Source organism: Pan troglodytes, chromosome 1 (assembly GCF_028858775.2).
Source record: "Pan troglodytes isolate AG18354 chromosome 1, NHGRI_mPanTro3-v2.0_pri, whole genome shotgun sequence".
Lineage (NCBI taxonomy): Eukaryota > Metazoa > Chordata > Mammalia > Primates > Hominidae > Pan > Pan troglodytes.
This window is the reverse complement of record NC_072398.2, coordinates 11,474,883-11,497,295: the sequence shown is the minus strand read 5'-3', so window position 1 is coordinate 11,497,295 and position 22,413 is coordinate 11,474,883. Positions and strand designations below refer to the sequence as shown.

Here is a 22,413-nt window from a genome sequence, read left to right as displayed (position 1 = left end):
AGGCTCCTGGAAAGAGAGACTTTAATCCAAAGTCCCACGCATACAATGTAAAATTGCAAATGATGTTATCAGAGCGCAGAATGTGGGACTTTATCTAGTTGAGATCAGCAAAGACTTAGCCGGCAAATTGCCACTGAGTTGAGATCTACAGGAGGACCAGAGTGAATAGGATATGGAGTACGGGAAGAGCACGCCAGACAGAGGGAATGGCGTGTACGAGGCCAGGTGATGTGAGTGGACAGAGTGAGGAGGAGGAATTGGCCCAAGGCCAGCAGGATGAAACATGCGTGGAAATGGAAAGTGCACTTTAAGAAAGGCCAGGTTAAAAGAATATTGTGTAGGCAACTAAGTAGCAATGTGACCTTCGGTAAGTCACACATTTCTATGTCTCCATTTAATACCCATAATGCAGGGATGATGGCATCTACCCTACAGAGCAGTTGCTATTATCAGTTGCAATGTTCACACATAGTAGAGACTCAACATATGGTAGTTATGGATTATTTTGGGGTCTGTTGGGCACTGAACTATATTATATGAAAACATTGAGAATATTTCATTTTGAGAAAATAGTGAGAATAATTCCAAACTGTTGCAAGTTTGCTCTGTTCCCCATAATCACATCCTGCCACTGTGGCTGGAGACGGTAGAGTGAGATCTAAGAGAGGCATACTATGACGTGCCTGGCATGGACATAAGGAGACCTGTTGCATGTGAACAGAACTCTGACTGCTCCAAAGCCTCAGCTCCCATTCATCCCCTGAAAGATTCCACTACGTAGATCTGTCTTCTTTTCCTTTCTTTCAGGTCGTTCTTCCTTTAATTGATCAGTATTTCAAAAACCATCGTTTATACTTCTTATCTGCAGCAAGCAGACCTCTCTGCTCTGGAGGACATGCTTCCAACAAAGAGAAAGAAATGGTGACTAGGTAAACAGCTATAAAAATAAGCACTGTTGTATGACTTAGGTGTATATGCAGTTGCAAAGAAAACCTGAGGACCTTGAAGTGGGGCTGTACGGAGAGTATCCGCCCATTTCCCTGGTCCGTGTCTTCATGGAAACAAACACTAGACAAAAACAGTTTCTACAAGTTTGGATATGTGTTCTAGATGTTGAGTTTCTTTATATTTTGCTGCTAAGTGTAATGGTGGATAGAAGGATAAAATATCACTCATTTCACAATCTACACATAGAGGCCCGACATGCATCACCCTATTAGTATTTGTGATAAATGGTACTTTTGACATTAGTTTCTTTAATGTTTCCACAAATCTGATATTTTTGCCAGCATTTATTGTTCAGAAGAAAACCCCACATATACAAATTTGATTTAAAAATAATGACCAATGTTAGAAGAAAATGAAGTAAAGATACCTATAAAATTTCTGAAGCTTTCCCCTCTTAACAATGCTTTCTCATTTCTGTTTAAACCAAAGGGTTCTTTATGGACTCAGTTGTGATTCTGCTGGCGATATCAAGTCCTTTTACTCAAACTTCTGCTAGAATTTAATATACATGAGAATCAATTACGGAGCAAGTTTACTTCTCTAATATTACATTGCCCAAAAGTCCATACCAAGCTTTTAGATTGTATCGGAACAAAATTTCTATAAAAGTGAATACACAGTATAAAGCAGAACACTGGAGAAAATACAGACTTTCCTTGGACTTGACGTCGATGCTGTGCTGAAAGGCAGTACGGTCTCCACCTATTAGACAGAGTGAGATGAGATTGCATACAGCCTCCGTGAGAGGGTGGAGAAGTGGAAAGATTCCTGCACTACATAACACTGGGGAATGCAGCTGGAGTGGAATTGTCAGTTCATCTCTTTCACTTATTGTCTATTTTACCAAGTAGCAAGTGGCCAGTCATGTGATATGGGATTGCAACAGTATAAAACATGTCCTCAAACTTCTTCAAATGATAATTTTCCTATAAAATTGATTATAGTTAAAATAACAGCAGGAATCCATCCCAGCGGCGTGCTTTGTTTCCACAAATTGCTGCCACATGGAGAGAGGCAATGCAGTTACTTTCCAAGATGTGAATTTCCACCCCTTCCCACTTGAACATGGCCTTCCTTCCCACCTTCACTGGGAGGGAGAGCAGCTCCTGCCTCATCACTTCATAAGCACCACATCCAGTACTCTGGGCCAGTATCCCCCTGTGGATTGTGAGTGCACGCAAGTAGCTAGAATATCTCAAGGCACCAAGTTACCCTTAAACGTCATGAAATTGAGGACACGTTGAAGTCTCCTACTCCTCCCTGGGTCTGTTAGCCTTTTTAAATGGGAACTTTGTTCTCAGAGGGTGTTGTTAATCTAGATATCACTTAGTTACATAAAGATAAAATAAAATAAGAGAAAATAGAGAAAAATTCAAATAAATCAATGCAAATTCTGCTATTTTCCTCCTCTCCTGTCTTGTGTTTTATTATCTCCATTCAGTTTCAGCCTTACCCTTAGAACTATTCGCTGAGCCCATACTATGCATATATCGAAGCATCCAATTGTGTGTTTTGGATATATATGATCTGTATTTGTTAATTATACCTCTATAAAGCTGGAAAAATTTCATGGAACTATACACCAAAAAAGAAAATTGGCCCATTTACCTTGGCCGATTCTGTATCCCTCATAGAATAAATCAGAGGTACATCGCTATTTTGTGCTAGCCTCCGTTGATGTCCCTTTGGGGCTCTAGACTAACCCTAGACCACCCCTCTCTCTAACGACACTGCACCAGAATATCTTTAATTATAGTCATGCACCACATAACAACATTTCAATTAATTTTGGACCACATGTATGATAGTGGCCCCATACTATATTTTTACTAATTTTGTTAGATATGTTTAGATATACAAATACCGTTTTGTTACAGTTGCCTACAGTATTCGGTACAGTAACATGCTGCACAGGTATGTAGCCTGGAGCAATAGGCTATACCATTTAGGTTTGTGTAAGTACATTCTATGATGTACTTATATCATGGTCTTATGGGAATAACAGTGAAATTGCCTAATGAGGTATTTCTCAGACTGAATCCCCATCATTAAATGATGCACGACTGTATTTCATCTTCAGTTTTTCTTCTACTACTAGAAAAAGGGTTGGTAAATTTTACTTCTCCCATTGGTATTTCCCAAAAAAAGGAGCATATGCCATTTAAAATTCCAAAACATAGAAAATGTGGTGCATAATAAAAGTAATTTATGTTATTACAGTACTTTAGTGCCAAACGTAGCTAGAATTTAACCTCAGAGAGAAAGAAAATCATAGAGGAAAATATGAATAAGGAAATGATAAATGATGGCGCATGTCTGTACAAAATGTTGTGCAGTCATTAACATTATGATGGAGATGAGTATAATACTTTTGGAAAATGATCATGATAAAATATAAAATATATGCTCAAATAGTATTAACTTTTAAAGGGAACTTAATTTGTATGTATAGAAAAATGTTGGTAGGGTATAAACTCAATAGGTAGAAAACTGGCCCTGCCACTATGAATAAATAAGCATGTCTTCATTCGCATGATAAACACTACGATAATGGTTTTAAGTGTTTAACAGACGTGAGTAGCAATAGTTGTGTGGGTTTGAGTTAACTTTTCCACAATTAAAACCAATGTTTCCATGAGATGTTTAGATACTTCCTGGCACAAGAAATTATTATATACTGAGCATTTGCTGTATCGAAGGTCAGTACTGTCGTGTCTGGAGTATACTTTGCAGTAGCTAAATACGTGAATATGAGTATAGCCCTAGTGAAAGCCAGGCAGTGAGATGGGATTCAAAGTAAAGTAAGACCACCTTGGGTGGATATAGAGGGGCGAGAGATTTATGGAAATCAAGCCAGTCAAAGTTGATCTTGAACAACTTGTAGGTCAGAGATTAACAAAGGAACATATTTTCTAAATGCAGATAACTACATAAATAAAATGTAGAAGCTGGTAATTTAGGGGAAAGGTAGGTTATATAGATGGTAATGGATATTAACTGTCAGAATCAGGAATTTTCTTCTTAAAATTCTATCACAATTTTTTTAACCTAATTCATTAATACTAAGAAGCTATTAAAGCTTTTTATGTGAAAGAATGATCAGAGCTTCCCTCTGAGAAATACAGTCTGGCAGCAAAGGTATGATTGATGAGAGTGGGAGAGTTGGGAGGCCATGGCAGGCACCTGGAGGCCAAGACAGCAACCTAGGCTATAGTGTTGGAAGTGCTGCCTCAAATAGGTGGTGCTGCCCACTGATCCATCTAGCAGGTGGGTCTTTTTTTTTTTCTTCTTCTTCTTCTTTTGAGGTAGAGTCTCACTCTGTCGCCCAGGCTGGAGTCCAGTGGCATGATCTCGGCTCACTGCAACCTCCGCCTCCCAGGTTCAAGCAATTCTCCTGCCTCAGCCTCCTGAGTAGCTGGGATTACAGGCACCCACCACCATGCCCAGCTAATTTTTTTTTTTGTATTTTTAGTAGAGATAGGGTTTCACCATGTTGGCCAGGCTGGTCTTGAACTCCTGACCTCAGGTGATCCGCCCACCTCTGCCTCCCAAAGTGCTGGGATTACAAGCATGAACCACCGTGCCCGGCCTCGTTCAGATATTTCTGAATGCCACCTATGTACGGCAAGCTGTCTGAGGCCTGAAGATAAACACACACACACAATAACACAGTTCCTAACTTTAGTAAATTTAGAACTACAGCCAAGTAGACACGTACATACAGAGCTAACTCTACAAGAAGTTGTGATGAGTGTCAGTGGAGACATCTACAGAGTGCTGGGAATATAGAAGAGATGTAAACAGGAGCTGGGGTGAGAAACAGGGAAGAGAGAAAGTCAACATGACTTGGCGATGAGTAATATGGCAAGTAGAAAAAGGTCCAACTTGGTGCTGAAATTTCAACTCTGGGTAGTTGGAACATTGTTGGTATCATGAATAGAGACAACATATTTCAGAAAAAGAATCGTTTCAAAGAAGAGGTTACATTTGGTCAGGTATTTATCGGAGTATAAGGTACCCGCAGGTCATTCAGTTGGAGAAATCCAGCAGATTGGAAATATTAGCATGTGGGGTTAATTGAGAGATTAGAGCAAGAAATGACATATTTGTGGATTATCTGAACATATATATATATAATGCTTGAAGCTCCGAAAGTAGATAAAACTGAAGGAGAGTAGAGAAAGAGGCAAAAGGTTTTGAATACCCTGGAGAATTATTACATTTACAGGGTTTTCGGAAATAGGTCTTTGAAGAACATCAAGAATAGTTAATTAGAGAGCAAAAAAAAAAAAAAAAAATACTGTAAACAAAATCCAAGGAAGGTAAGAGTTTCACGATTTAAGTAATAAACAATGCCAAGTACTGTTGACAGAACTCCAAAAAAGAAAAGGTTATTATCTTTGCTCATTAGGGGCATTGGTGAGCTGCAAAGGAGTGTTTTAGTACAAGACAATGAGTAAATGCTGAAGAAGTAGATGCCTTATAAATTCTGGAGAGTGTTGGTAACGAGGGGAAGCAGAGAAAGGGGACAACAGTATTATAGAAAATATTTTTTAGAGAAAATATAGGCTAAAGCTTATAATAATTAATCCTTATAGTTTCTATGAATACCATGCCCTAAAAGTGGATTGCACGGGAGGGGAAAGAGTTACAATTTGCCCTCTTTGAGGACCTTGCCTTCTGTATCTGTATTTCTCTCTGGTGGCACATGTGGTGAGGAATCAGAGGAGATTGTCAAGTCATTTTTCTCTGACAGATTTTCAGGCATTACATATAATTTGATAAATGAGACAGAGAGCAGTCTGCCATTATAGCAAAACATCCTAGGTTTGGATTAATTGAGTAAGACCTAATCCTAGCATTGTAAATTCTGGATCATCAAGAATATCTCAGAATGTTTCACTCTGGATACTAGAGAGGAATAGGTAAAATACATGACTTAAAATAGATTGGAGTACAGGGATCCAAAGTATGTACAATTCTAAACTGAATTATTCTCTTTAGAAAAAGGCAGACCCTGTCTGAGTTAGCACACACAGCTGTCAGCCATAAAGCTCAGTAGATAAGGGCACCTATGTACCATTCTAAACTGAATTATTCTCTTCAGAAAAAGGCAGACCCTTGCTGAGTTAGCACACACAGCTGTCAGCCATAAAGCTCAGTAGATAAGGGCACGTGGACAAAGTTTCTCCTGTTTTATTGTCTTAAAATTATAGCACAAAGATAAATAAGGCAGGTCAAGGGCCTCATGACTAATCTTATGTCTAGTAGCCACTTGAATAGATCATTGTTTTAAAAATGTTTTGTTCTGATAAGAAATTCCCCAAAACCTCAGATTAACTCAGACATTTGTAGATGAACATTTTCTTGGAAAACTACAAAATACCCTACATAATTTTCATCAATACATGAATCCACATTGTTACAGAAGTGAGGTGTAATGGCCAAAACTTACTGTAAAAGAGGTCAACCTCACAAACGTTACCTTCTCTGCTTCCCTCTCTTCCCATCCTGCCACTGATCAGCCAAGCCACTTTCATGGTATTCCATGGCTGGTCTGTATCCCTAGTCCTGGGGAGCTGCACGTTTGATCACAGCTGTTAATGCAGAGTTTTGCAAGAGAACGTAGTCAGTGAGGACTTAGCTGTTCTCATTATTGGGAAAAATCAAGCTGAGTGTGGGTGGTACTATACAAATGGATCTTCAAGGTTAGATTTTTTGGGGTAAGTGCTGGCTGGGTAGAGCCTGTGCTCTCTGAGAGCTGAGAAGAGCATGAGTAGATATGAAAATAATGTCACTTGTATTGGTAGAGATTTGCAAATGGCCCCTGAGAGCATCTGGGTATGGACCTCTTGCAGCCTGGGTTGGGAGCCGTACAGGAGGGCTGGATGTCAGAACGCTGACCTACTTATTTTATTGAGTTTATTTAGTTTAATGAGTTTATTCTTGGAATAAACTCATTCTGAGCTGAGTTTTGAGGGATGAGTAGACGGGAGGATAGCATGGAAATGAGTGAAGGGTATTTCTCAAAATAGGGACCTGTGAGGATCCCACCCAGCTGAGGCTTGGTGAAAAGAAAGGACAAATAGCAGGGATCTCCCAGGTTCAAGTGTCTGATCTGAGAGTTAGTGGATACCAGCGTTGTCAGGCTGAATGCTGAATGTGGGCAGCCATTATTTGGAATGGCTCATTGCTAATTGCCATGAAGGACTCAAAGACACAGGAACCTGCTCTGGAGCAGATAAGAAATATACTGAACTTATTGGTATCCAGAGACTTTAAGTTGTCACATCTGTAATGCTTTCCTCTGAGTGATTATCAGTTGCTCAAATTCTGTTCCTACTTTACTGTATTCAAATTCACTGGATGCTTACGTTACGTAAGGAGTGTGATCAAGGTTGGGGAAGGAGGAGATTTCAAATAATAAAACATATTAAAACTTAAAGTAACATTGTATGCCCGAAGCACCATACGTCTGTTGTAAAATAATGTCCATATATATATTTTTTAAATCCAGAGTTTCAGTGGTACATTTGGGCAGATAAAACCAAATTTTTTCCTGGTGGTTTTTCAGTAGTTATATCCTTATGGGGTTCATATAGATTGCTTTTATATTAATTAGCTTTGCTTTCAATTTTTTTTGGTTTCTTATAATATGTGCTTTTTTAACCATGTTTGTTAAAGAGATGCACTCAAAGACTCTTTCTTTAATACCTTTACTCCACATTCTGCTCAGAGAATTGATTCTTTCTGCGTGACATCATGTTGCTTTTTTCCGGCTCATATATCAGCTGTTTTTTTTTCTTTTTTCTTCTTCTTTTTTTTTTTTTTTTAATTTCCCCCTGTCTTTTCTACCTTCCCTTCCCCCTTCCCTTTTCTCTTTTGTTTTTCTTTTGTCTTCAGCCTATTCTGCAAACTTGGAGTTCTTGTCAGGCATAGGATTTCACTATTTGGTAAGGAGACCCTTGAAAAAATACAAGCATGGCCATCACTTGGTTTTCTTTGCCATTTTTGCACTGTGTTGTGTGCTGCTATGTTGCATGGATGCATGTTTGCATGGCTGCATGCATGGTCGTTGCAGGCCAAGATAAGGTCCTCGAGGTTGTTCATAAATAGCATTATGTATGGTGAAATCGAGGACTCTATCTTTTTTACACTAGTCCAAAGCATAACTGAAAGTAAAAAGACTACTATTAAAGAGCAAATGAATGAAAATGGCAGGCTGTGCCGTATTTTATCTCAGGGGTAAAAACAAAACAAAGCCAGGCCCTTGGATTTGTGTTTGGTTACCTCTGATAGATTAAATAATGAGCTGTTATAAATCAAAATTTTAAACTGCACTTATTTTTTTTAATGCTCTTGACTACAGATTTGCATGTCTTCTGCATTCCAAACATTGGAACATCATAGTCAAGACACTGAAGCCAAGGAGCTTCGGAGCTTCACTTGGCAAGAGTGGCTTTTCTAGCACCACTCACTCCAGAGTCAGTTTCTGTTTGTTTCTGAGAATTCACCTAGCTGGAGTCCATGTTCCAGAGCACCTGCTTCCGGACAGCCATGCAGGGTGGGCACTCACTTTCCACAGATTTTCCCTGCCGTGGGGCTTTAGAATCTTTAGTGGCTGGTGGAATTGGTGTTTCACACTTTCCTGCATCTGATTTTATAAACTGCCAAAGAAAATGTGAACCCTTTGCTCTCTAGGTTTTGAGACAGTGTTGGAGTAATTTTAGTAATAAAACATTGAATGTATTGCTAGAGGTATTATAAGTTCAATTCTATTTACAGGAAAAGCTAAGGATTAAAAAAATTAAGTCATTTCTACAAAGTCACAGTTAAACTGAGGAATGGGTATATATATATATGCATATATATATATACATATATATACACACACACACACACACACACATATGCACAAATAAGTTCTTCACATTACATTTTTTGAGAAATAATAGTTTCTGGATATAGTAGGTTATTGCTATATTTGGTTTCTAGTATTATATCCAAGATTTGGTGCTCTTAAATTTAGTAATGAAAATTTATATTTCATTAAAATTACCTGAGTTTTTACATTAATATTTCAGTTATTTAAAATCAATGGGGCAGTTATCTTTAGAATAATTTCTAGTTCACTGACTTTTGTTTAACTTCTCTTCAACAGAGAAATATTTTCATGGGCTTATTCAGGCAGGATTTTCATACACTCTTTAACCTTCTCAGAATAACAGTGGATTCAAATATTCTCCATTTGTCTTCAGCAAGTGCTATCTAATTATACATATCAGCTGCCCTTTTGCGGTCTTATTAATGAACATAATAATACTTTCTATGATGCTATTTCTAACTTCCTGCTTATTGTATATCCTTCTTTTCCTGTTATACCTCATATAATTTCCTTTAAAATTTTTTTGAGGTATTCCATACCTGAACTACAAAATCCTAAGAACAACTTGGCTAGGTGTGGTGGCTCATGCCTGTATCCCAGCACTTTGGGATGTCATGGTGAGAGAATCACTTGAGGACAGGAGTTCAAGACCAGCTGGGGCAACATAGCAAGACCTTGGCTCTACAAAAAAAAAAAAATTAGCCAGGTGCAGTGGTGCACACCTATAGTCTTAGCTACACAGGACGCTGAGATGGATGGATCACTTGAGCCTGGGAATTTGAGGTAGCAGTGAGCTATGATCACACCGCTGCACTCTCATCTAGGAAACAGAGCAAAACCCTGTCTCTAATACAAGCAAATAAAAAGAACAACTTGATGGAAATGTATATGCATATACAACCATTTAATCATAGCTCAGGCCAAGACATAGAACATTTCCAACATGCCAGGAGCCTCCCTTGTGTCATTTTTCAAATTATAACCATCTCCAGAGGAACTATATGTAGACTCCATTCTATGGATTCTTTTCAGCTGTTCTTGAAATTCCATTTTTGTTGAATATATCATTTAAGTTTGGTTATTGAAGATAAATGTATAATACAGTTTGTCATGCTTGTTAGGGGTGAAAAACTAGACCTTAACATTAGTTCCTTCCCTGTGTGGTCCTAGTATTTCAATTAGACATTGTGGTTTCATCCCTTAGCCTTTTAATACTATTATTTTTATTTTTAAGGGGAATTTATTGGAGACCTGGTATGTTTTCTTTATATCTCAAAGCGCATTTTTGCACATTTTTATATTATTAAAGTGTATGTTATTGTTTCAAATTTGCTTTGATATTTGCCTATAAAATATAAACTTCAACATGGCTTTATTAGTCAAACATCTAGTACAGATTTGCCAAATTATTATAATCTTTAAGTCTTTTTTTTTTTTTTTTTGACAGAGTTTCACTCTTGTTGCCCACCAAGCTGGAGTGCAATGGTGAGATCTCATCTCACTGCAACCTCCGCCTCCCAGGTTCAAGCAATTCTCCTGCCTCAGCCTCCCAAGTAGCTGGGATTACAGGCACACGCCACCACACACGGCTAATTTTTAGTAGAAACGGGGTTTCACCATGTTGGCCAGGCTGGTCTCGAACTCCTGACTTCAGGTGATCTGCCCACCTCGGTCTGCCAAAGTGCTGGGATCACAAGTGTGAGCCACCGTGCCTGGCCAAATCTTTAAGTCTTAAGCATTTAAGCTTCACATATTATGGGTATTGGTATAGTATTTAAATGTCACATATTATGGGCTGTAGATGCTAATATGACATCCTAGAGAGAATAGTGGGTTTGGAATCAGAAAACCTAGTTGTAAGTCCTATTTTTCTAACTTAACAGCTGAATGATTTGGACAAGGGACTTAAATTCTCTGAACCTGCATTTTTTCATTGTTAAAGTGGGCTAAAATACCTAATAAACCTAGAGATCGATTTTTTGTGAAATAATTCATGTTAAAGTGCTATGTAAAGTGTAACCTTATAGTTTTCACATATAAGATGTTTCTAGTCTTATTAAAATTATTAGATTTTATTAACTTATCTAAAGCTTATTATACTTTATTTACATAAATTACATACTAAACTAGTAGACTTAGCCCTTTAAAATACACACACAGGGCCAGGCACAGTGGCTCACGCCTGGAATCCCAGCACTTTGGGAGGCCAAGGCGGACAGATCACTTGAGCTCGGGAGTTCAAGACCAGCCTGGGAAACATGGCGAGACCCCATCTCGACTAAGAATACAAAAAATTAGCCATGTGTGGTGGCATACACCTTTGGTCCCAGCTACTCAGGAGGCTGGGGTGGGAGGATTGCTTGAGTCTGGAGGGCAGAGGTTGCAGTGAGCCAACATTGCACACCACACACACAAAAATACACACAGTAAAGCCTTTATAATACACCCATTTCCAGAATGAATCAGAAGTGTTATAACCCAACTATTTACTTTTTGATTTATCAGCTATGCCAGTGTGGATTTTTCCAAACAGAGAGACCCAGTAGCATATATGCAGTGCTTGTTTGTATATGGTCATATTAATCTATTCTTTTTCAGTCTACTTTTATCATTTTCTTGCATTTTGGCAGGAAATACATTGATTATCAATGGGATTACAAGCGTGAGCCACCACGCCCGGCCAAATCTCTAAGTCTTAAGCATTTAAGCTTCACATATTCCCTGTACTGTCTTGTATTTCCTGTACTATCTTGGTTTAAAGATTTTTTCATGACCTAAACCTAAGAGTAAATTAAGACAGAATTGAAAGTTGAGGTTAACAAGAAAATACTTGAGTTTTGTGATGATCAGAGAAGGTAAGGATGTAGAAAGATACATGTTAACCTTAAATATGTCAGAAAGTGGAGACAAGACAGGAGCATTAAAAAAAATGAAGAGACAAAATACATGTTCTGGTGGTAGTAATTGTGGTGAGCAGAGTTTGATGGGTAATGGAATATTTATTCTAGGTTGGCTGCCACATTGTAATTATATCTCCAAACCTCACCTGTGGTTGAAATATTTTTCTGACATATGAAATGAGGATTCTCAAAACTTTGGCTTTTATATTTTTTGTTATCTACTTTAAAATATTTCTTCTGCATTGATGGACACTATACAGGAATTAAGATAATAGTGTTTTTATGCCTCATCTATTATTTTTGAGACATTTAAACCATTTTATTTTATGTTTAAAAAGCTAAGGTTTTTAAAAAGGAAGACAAGCGGTATTACCCATAGAATTCTGATGAATCAATTAGAATAATTTATGGAATGAAAAAGAAAGAAAATAGCTTCTTGTCTAAATATAGGCTTCCCTGTTTGAATTCTGAAATGCTTGCTAGTGATTATAAGTTGGTGCACATAACGAATTTTGGAAATCCAGGTAGGACATAAATAGGACGTAGGCAGGTTGACAAGTGATATCCTTATCATTTGCCATTTTCAAGGACCAGTGTTGACTAAAGAAACAATGCTTTGATTCCCAGAGTTACCCCTGACTTTTGCTACCTAGAAATTCTGATTACTATTTTCAAGGCAGTTAGAGGATACATCAGCCCTTCTATTACAGTCTGTTAGAATCTTTCAATCATTTTTAGAGGAAGCAGCATCTGATAACTAAGAGTCCAACAGTAATAATGATGGTGGCACAGGTGGTGCTTATCAGAGCGCCTTAAAGGCTTTCTTTTTACATGTGAAAATAAATCAAATGCCTTGATGATACTCATTTTATGCATTCATTCAATAAACAGGTATTGTATGTCTGCCACGTGAAAGGCATTCACTCAAGATGTGAGGATAGGAAAATGAAGATTGATTTCTCTTTCCACTCCGGAACCCAAACCAATATGCAAACATCTTTCGCTTGTACTATTGCAGGAGCATACTGACCATTCTCTCTGAATCCCCTCCTGCTTCTCTCAACTGTGTTCCACGATGATCTTATCAAATCTTCTCAAAACACACTTCTCCGATTACACTCCTGCATATTCAGTGGCTTCCCATGCCTTTAGGGTAGAAAGCACGTTTCTTAACCTAGCCACGTTAGTGTTTCACCCTCCATTCCCCATGGGCCACTCCATCCTCGTGTCCCAGCCTAGTCTCTCCTCCTCCCTATGCTTCTTCAGCTTCCTTGGCCTTCTCTCTGCCTCTTGAATGTGTTAGATTCCTTTCTGCCCAGGGTTTTTGCACATGCTGTAATTATCGCCTGAGTAAAGGACCCTCACACATAATTACTCATCTCCTCAATCCTTCACACTCATAACAAACTATCCATCCTTCAGACTTCAATCCAAATATTACTGTCTCAGGAAAGGCTTCCCTGACCTCCTTGATAATACTCCGTCCTCCTACTATTATAATAGTCTCTGGTGCCGTGTACTTTTCCTCCATGTCACTGATGGTATGCTTACCAGATTAATATCTCTCTTCTCTCGCAAAAACTCTCAGCTCTGTGAGGTCTTCCTGTTGCATTCTCAGTGCCTGGCAGGAAGTCTGGCACACAGTAAATATTTTATGAATATATGATGAATGAATGAATGAATGAGCCATCCAGGTCCGGCCTTCAAGAAGCCTATAGTCTAATAGAGAAGGTAGATAAGTACGCAGACACTTACTATGAGACAAGTGCTAAGAACGTGGAAATTTTCTTACGTTCACGAATGATACAGCTTTCCTTTGTTTATTTTGCTTAAGAGATTATTACGAAAAATGTAGTACCTAATTATCCTACAATTGGTGAGAATCATGTTTTTTTTTTTTTTTCTCTTATTCCTTAAGAGGTCCATGAAAACACTTAGGCCACTTACAGTGAAAAGAAAATAACACATAATTAATGACCCTTAAAGTAATAAGATCATGAAACTCAACCAACAATGATCCTTTCAGTTCCAGGAACTATTTGAAAAGGCGGGCATGAAATATTTGTCACTTATAGGCCTTTTCTACTCTCCAGTTTTCTGGTGCCTTTTTAACATCCTAGTGAGACATTGAATGACCTGGACACTCCTCAGAGTTAGTGGAGAATTTGTGAATTAATCACATAGGTACATCTAGGAATACCTGATGTTATTACAAAAAGCCAGCATTTTGTAATACAATGAGCATAATACTGACCTAGAACCCAATGTATAACATCATTAATACTACTCCAATATTAGCTACAAGAGTATTAAACAAGATAAATATTATTATGTGTTTAACGTGAAACAGTAGCTGTTGTTAAAATATTCAGTTTTTTTCTAGGTGAGTATGCCTGACTTATACCAGTAGATAAATCTTAATGTTACGTTTGGAAGAGTTTTAAAAGTAGATACTAAGTAAAGTAATACAATGGAGCCTATCAACTCTTATTTCTACATAATCAATAAATTAGTGGATTAAGTTTATGTTGATACTTCTAATATCTCTCCCAAAAAACACTGACGTATTTAAATGATGATTTCTGTCTTATCTCAGAAGTTATTATATTAGAAAATTAATATGTTTGTGTTATCTCTAACAAGGCTCAGATTGTGCTTGTGTTTGGTAGGACACATATAATAAAAGAAAAATTGGCCGGGTGCGGTGGCTCACGCCTGTAATCCCAGCACTCTGGGAGGCTGAGGCGGGCGGATCACAAGGTCAGGGGATCGAGACCATCCTGGCTAACAAGGTGAAACCCCGTCTCCGCTAAAAATACAAAAAATTAGCCGGGCGTGGTGGCAGGCGCCTGTAGTCCCAGCTACTCGGGAGGCTGAGGCAGGAGAATGGCGTGAACCCAGGAGGTGGAGTTTGCAGTGAGCCGAGATCATGCCAGTGCACTCCAGCCTGGGCGACACGGCGAGACTCCCTCTCAAAAAAAAAAAAAAAAAAGAAAAATTACTTAAAGTACTCAGAATCACTGCGGATAGAAGCATATTTGAGGATTCAGTGTGCCATTAAGTTGAGAATGTAATGGTTCAATCATGCGCAATCTGTAACTATTTTCTTATCCTTGTTATTCGTAGCTGGAGGATCATTGAGATCTTTCTCTAATTTAAAAATTCTGTAGTACTATGACAATATGCATGGCAAAAACAACTATTTCCTGGATTTAACTTATTATATATACTGTAAAAAATCCTATTTTTTAGAGAAGTTCAGAAATATTGGAATTAGATGCCTATAATGAAAGTAATAAAGTATACATAGCATTAGATCAACATAGTATTAGAGCGATACAGATAATTCTTTCAGTTGAACATAGCATTATAGGAGAATTTCCTGGCTTTGAAAAATGAATAGAATATGTAGTTATTCAAAATGTGTCCTCGGTTTGACTGAAACTCCTCACCAAATTAGGGAACCAATAATTTTACTCTGTTCAATATCACAGACTTTAGAAACAATAAAGTCATTGACACTCTGCAATTTCTCTCTATTCCCTCATAATTGTGAGAGAAATTTATAAGTTCTGGCACAGTGGTATTTCACATTATTAATAGAATTCTGCCAAGATTAATCATTTCTTCAGAGAAAAGAATACAATATTAGAAAAGTAGAGAAAAATAAAAAGTACAATGACGGCTATCACTGTTTCCAGAAGAGAGAGAAGTCAACATTCTGTGAATTCTCAGCATATCAGATTATAAAACAGAACTGACATACGATATGTCAAATTTAACATTGAGAATTCCTGAGTTATAGAAACTTTATTTAAAAAAACAATTCGGGATTAATATGCAAAAATTATTTATAGTTCTATTATGTAATTTGTTGTTTTTATTATTTGGAGAGTCATATATGAGAGTTGTTATAATTTTTTTAAAACCCAATGTTGTCCCTATTGTTATTAGACCCAGGTATAAGTTATTATTTTAATCATGTACTTTTTATGTTTACATACACCTTGATGCACTGATATAAATACACAATCTTAAGGACAAATAGGCAATCTATCATTGTTCTCCTGAGTGCTCAGAGGTGACGAGAGGTGTGTGTCTGAGGACAAGGGAAATAGCTGGGTCCTTGAAATACTGTGAGTTGAAAAGTATCAATCTTTTGGTTTTTTCACCATCCAGAGCAATGAAGCAATTATGTAAACTTAAGTACATAAAAATCCAGTTGCCACCTGAAAGTTTTATCATCTTACAAAACTCTGCTGGCCCTTCCTGTTCTTCCTAATACCGTGATTGACATTTCTGATTATGGTAATCTGGATAGCTTTAAGAAGGACAATATTTAAGTCATTATTTTATTGAAAAGCCTTGCCACATGCTTTACCTCTTCAAGACTCACATTATTTTAGGCTTCTTACCCATGCTAATGGGATTGACACTTTTGCCTGGTCTACAAATTAAAATATTGAAGACTCTACTTTTTCTGCCTTCTTAGAGTCCCTTTCCCATTTTTTACATAGAGGTGTTTCTATTTAAAGTTGTGCTGTGTCTAAAAGGGGTCTACCAAGATGTAAAAATGTGTGGAGTTTAGTTTATTCCTTTAGCAATCACAGAAATTTCATATTCCCAATACACAGTTTCAGTCAACCCACAGAATTTGTCTGGCTCCTGGTGCCGTTTCCTACTCTTCTTACATCCCAGAGACAGTCCACAAATATTTTAAGGGCCTGCTGTATGTCAGACACTATTCTAGGTGCAGCGAACAAAGCAAACAAAAATCCCAGCCTGCCAAGCTTATATTAATAGAAGTTTAAAGTATCCCTGGCCACCCCTCATGGAAAAGGGCACAGGAAAACTCAGTACCAAGTACAAACACTGATAATCTATAATAAGAGCAGATTGGAAGGGAAAGGGACAGACAACTGAGTGTTTAGGAAAAATGAAGGACCTGCCTCTCTGATTTGGGGCTGATTAATAGTGGCATAGGACTCATATACGTTGCACTGGATCTCTTCTTCCTCAAGGGCCTTCTCTTTCCCATTGTCTATACTGCATCTTTCTTATCTTCTCTGCCTCCAAACACTGGAGGCCCTAGGCCTTTTTTCTTCTTACTTATATTCATGCTGGCTAGTTTCATTTAGACCCACGATGTTTAGAATTAAATGTATGTTTACGATGCCCAAGTGTATAGCTCTGGCTTAGATCTCTTCCCTGCACTGCAGACTTTTTTTTTTTTTCCAATCAATTGCCTATTCTACGTCTTTACCCGAATTACTGATAGGCCCATCACACTTAATATGTGCAAAGCAAGGGTCAGGACCCCATCCCCCACCCCCCGCCGCACCCCCTTCCTCCCACAGTCTGCTTCTTCTCGTTCTCTTTCTACACCATTCAGTGGTGCCGCCTTTCACCTAATTGCTCAGGCAGAAAACCCTAGAGTTATCCTTGACTGCTTTCCCGCTCACCTCACATTCAATCCATAAGTAAATCCTTCAAATATATATTCTCAAGTTCTTCACCACTGATATCCTAATCTGAATTCACCATCATCAGTGAACTGATTCCGCTCCTGCAGTAGGTCCCTAATTATCTTCCACTCTTGCTCTTCCAGAATTTCCCACATAGGGAATTAATTCTTTGAAAATATAAATCGTATCATATCCCATCCTGCTCAAAACCTAAGGATGTCTTCCTACCGCACTGAAAATCCAAGGGCTTGCTCTAACCAAGCTCTAGAACCTGACCTCTCCCAACCTCTCCAACTCATACTCTGCTTCTTTCCTCTTGCTCTGACCCCCTTAGCCACTTGACCCTCTTTGCTTGGAACACCAGGTTCATTTTTTGCCTCAGAGCCTTTGCATGGGCTCTTCCCTGTACCTGGATCTCTTTCTCAGATACATGGATGGTTTATTTCTTCATGTCATTCCAACCTCTGCTCAAATGCCGCCTCCAGGAAGGACTCATGAGCACTATCCCTGTTATTCTACCCAGTTTCTGTAGGTGTGTGTGTGTGTGTGTGTGTGTGTGTGTATATATATAGTATATACATATAATATATATTTATATAATATATAATTGCATATTATATATTATCTTATATATTATATAATTATATTATATATAATTATATAATATATATTTACGTAAATATATATTATATGATATATAATATATATTTACGTAAATATATATTATATGATATATAATATATTTATAGAAATATATATTATATAATATAATTATATATAATCTTTTTGTATATAACAAATTTTTTATATATATTTAACTGTGGCCTGCTATTATGTTATATGCTGATATTTTGCTAAATGATTTTTTTTTTTTTGCTTACTGATTCGTTTTCTATATCCCCCTTTAAAATGCAAGTACCGTAAGGACTATTTTGTTCATTACTGGAAATTTGAGAGTGCCTGGTTTTAATCTTTATTTGTTAAGTGAATTAATCATCAAATGAATACTTCTAAGAGTTCCAGGAGAAGCCCCAGAGCTGGCATCTGCCAATGGACAGGAAAATAAAAAATCCTACCATTCTGCTCATTTTGTCTTCATTATTACCAGGAATTCTGAGACTTAAAGCACAAGATGAGGGAATATTTTCATAAATAACTCAGAATCTCAGTAATAAATACCTTATTTTTTCTTATTTGTATCATATCACTAAACTGGCTTGCCCATGTTCTGATACAATTATTAATTTCAGTGCGTACTTAGGTCATTCATTTTAGGTTACTTTTTGTATAAAGAATATAACATATACCAGTATTACAAAAACTTACATTCAGATAATAGTTGTCAATCTCAGGACCCAGGAGATGATTGTGTGTGTGTGTGTGTGTGTGTGTGTGTGTGTGTGTGTAATGAGGAACTGATCATGTCAAACTATATTGTAAGTGGTCAAATTATTTTGTTACCTTGAATTCATCATTTTATTTGCTTTCTGTATCCCCATTACAAAGAAAAATATATGTAATGCTTTTATCACTCATATTTCTGTACTTCCTTGTAAAATATGCCAATCAAAATGAGTGAATTTTATATTACTTTCAAGAGGAGTTACTACCATCTGAAAATCTCAGAGGAGTATTATTTAACTTCTTTAGCGTCTGATTTTTTTTTACATGATGGTTTGGTGCTTTTTGGTTTTTGCCAAAGACCAATAACATTCAAGGAAATTAATTTACCTTCATGCAATGGAATTCAGGCAAATTAATTCATCTTAATGCAGCGGGATGAAATAAGAAAGCAGAATTTTTTGGTGCAATTAAAATGGAATGAAAATTTTTAAACTTTAAGCCCACCTTATTTCATAAAGGATATGAGCTGACTTTAAAAGTTTGTAAACAATAAGATTTAAAAATACAATGAGATGGGAGGGAGAGGGGATTATTGAAAACCTCGGTTAAAACTCTTCTAGTCTGGTGCAGTGCTTTTGAATGCTTCTTGGGCATGTCAGCTATTTGATGAGACATGCTTTATTGCTTTTCTACTTACATTTGCATAACCACTTTTAAGCAGAAAAACTGCATGATTTCAAACTTGATTATTAAAAAACCTTTTAAAATATTACTGTTGTGTCATTGACTAATTTTTCTAGCACAAATATTGGTAGAAAAGAAGAACATTGAGAAATTCTCAGGGCAATTTATACAGCATTTTGTTTCCTCTTTAGGCAATGATGCAACATCAATTGTCAACTGTCTTCATATTTTGGGTCAGACTTTGGATGCAAGGTAAATGGATACATTTTTACCTGAATAAATTACTATAATAATGATACATGTATATATATAAGAATGTTAAGAAGGACCCAGTGTCTGGATTTTATTCTTTGGATTTGTAACAAAGTCTTTAGTGTAGGTGAAAAGAAAAACTTTTTAAAATTAATACAGTGGCAGCTTATGTCTATGATCATATATAGATTATTATTTAATGTCAGGTAATTTCTGTAGCAGCTAGGACCATAAAGGAGGGTTGAATTGGTAATGTATCACGCAGGAAAAATGGTAATCTGACAACTCTAGAGATCTTGTTAGCTTCCAGGCATGATATTTGTGCTTAACATTCATAATAACATTTGGCTTTTTAGGAAACAGAGTTTTATTCTCATTTTACAGATGAATAAAGTGATGTTTAAGATTGCATACTAAGTGTGTAGGTAGACGAATTCCCATCTGTGTGCTTTCTACTCTGCCCTGTCAACTTGACCAGAAATCTAGCATGTTGACCAAATACAAAATCAGTTCATTTAGCATGATTGATTCAGCCATACATTTAGTTTATATCTAGGATAAATCTAAATAAAAGTTTATAAACGTCTCCTAAAGAGAATATTCCACAATACTCTTTGATTATCCATTCTTGTGTTTAAGATTTCATGTAAGGTCTTTTGTATAATAAATGCAGAAAGGAGACACCATTACAGACCTTCACTTCCTACTACAAATAGTGGCATTAGGGTATGAAGTTCAGCCTTCAGCGGCTTCATTAGAAAAGACTTGATTGCTACACCTTAAAACACAAACATTCCGTATCATTTGTTGAGTTGGTTTAGCTGGCATGAAATTTTTTTTGCTACCCATCGCCTCAGGAAACATTCTAGTTTTGTTGGATTTCGGATTAACTATACTCACTCAGAAGCTGTGTTTTGTTAGTTACATTGGAGACCGTTAGTGATAAGCATACAGCATTAGCACAGACTTTTGCAGCAAGGTTTTAATAAGTTGACTATGAAGGCATTTGGAAAAGATAATTTACAGAGCAGTATTGCTGTAACTTCAAGTATATTGAAAAAACTTGTTTTAGAGTTGATTTTAAAAGTTGGTTACCAGGTGGGTAGAGTAATGGAGAAATAAACATCGTAAGAGAACCACATTTCATTTATATTTCATTTGCTCCTGTTGGAAGATACGAGTCCTCCCTTATTTACTTTCTAGGACAGTGATGAAGACTGGCCTGGAGAGTGTTAAAAGTGCACTCAGAGCTTTTCTGGACAACGCTGCAGAGGATCTGGAGAAGACCATGGAAAACCTCAAGCAGGGCCAGTTCACTCACACCCGAAACCAGCCCAAAGGGGTTACTCAGATTATCAATTACACCACAGTGGCCCTGCTGCCAATGCTGTCTTCATTATTTGAACATATTGGCCAGCATCAGTTCGGAGAAGACCTAATATGTATGTAAATTTATATCTTGGAGTTTTTTTTTTTTTAATCGAAATACCCTGTAGTACAATCAAAAACAGTAATAGCCACATCTGGGTTACTAAAACACTGTTTACATGTTAAAATGCCTTTTTTATTGCAAAACGTTATAGGTTGACATTTGAGTGATAGACACCATTCTTACAGAAATAGATCTCTGAATTACATGGACCCACAGAGAGGACCAGTAAGGTACTGGTTATAGAAAATGACTTCCACATTGTTGAAGTTTCCAAATGATCACTATTTCTACATTGCCTCTTTTCACATAAACGTTTTAATGCAGTTGAACCATATAACATGCAACAGTAAATGTTTTCAAATTATTTCTGAGTCAATGTAGATTGTTTCTCCAAGCTTGACAATGTAATAATGTGAAGACGACTGAGACAAAGTCTGTGTCTAAATCATTGGTCTTTTAGAGTGGCTCAAATATCCTCTGTTTAGAGGTTTCTGACAGTTTTTAGGGAAACTTTAATCTTCTGTTTTGGGCTGGCATTCAGTAGTTAATAAAACTATACCCAGAATGCCCAAGATTACGTGGAAAAAATACGCATGAGCTGTTTGAACTCCCCACTGCCCTGCTCAGGACATGAGCCTTTGTTGAGCAGAATCACCAACTCAGACTCGTGCATTGTCCATTCCTCAGGTGATGGGCACCTCTGTGCAAAAACTGCTGAGTTACTCAGTGGGTGCCACAACTACCAGTGGCAGAACGTTTATTTTAAATGTTGTTTTAAGAAAGCATGCTTAGTCGGGGTGCAGTGGCGCATGCCTGTAATCCCAGCACTTTGGGAGGCTGAGGTGGCTGGATCAGCTGAGGTCAGGAGTTCGAGACCAGCCTGGCCAGTATGGTGAAACCCCGTCTCTACTAAAAATACAAAAATTAGCTGGGCATGATGGTGCACACCTGTAATCCCAGCTACTCGGGAGGCTGAGACAAGATAATCACTTGAACCTAGGTGGTGGAGGTTGCAGTGAGCCAGTATTGCCACTGCACTCCAGCCTGGGTGACAGAGCAAGACTCTATCTCAAAAGAAAAGCAGATGTGCCTTTTGTTTAGTTATTTTTATTTGTATAAATTTACAGGTTACAAGTACAGTTGTCTGGGCGTTTAGGGCATCCATCACCCAAATAATGAACATTGTGCCCATTAAGTAATTTCTCGTCATCCACCCCCTCCTGCCCCCTCACCCTTCTGAGTCTTGTCTATTATTCTCCTTTCTATGTCCATGTGTACACATGGTTTAGTACCCACTTATAAGTGAGGACATGTGATATTTGACTTTATGTGCCTGGCTTGTTTCACTGAAGATAACAACCCCCAGTTCCATCCATGTTGCTGCAAAAGACATGATTTCATTCTTTTTATGGATGAATAGTATATAGCCTAAACTCAATAGTA

The 22,413-nt window shown here is 37.4% G+C and overlaps 1 protein-coding gene across 22 annotated transcripts in view; it reads left to right on the top strand.

Moving 5' to 3' along the window:
- Window positions 1–22,413, top strand: part of RYR2 (ryanodine receptor 2) — a 788,912-nt gene that overhangs the window by 633,298 nt on the left and 133,201 nt on the right. For 19 of the 22 annotated variants that reach the window (XM_063790296.1, XM_063790294.1, XM_063790292.1 and 16 more), the window contains 4 exons: window positions 808–929; window positions 7,912–7,961; window positions 19,478–19,538; window positions 20,742–20,980. In XM_063790296.1, coding sequence (XP_063646366.1) covers window positions 808–929; window positions 7,912–7,961; window positions 19,478–19,538; window positions 20,742–20,980 — 472 coding nt within the window. The remainder of the gene's footprint in view (window positions 1–807; window positions 930–7,911; window positions 7,962–19,477; window positions 19,539–20,741; window positions 20,981–22,413) is intronic. The other 3 variants (XM_063790311.1, XM_063790309.1, XM_063790308.1) reach the window with 1 other exon arrangement.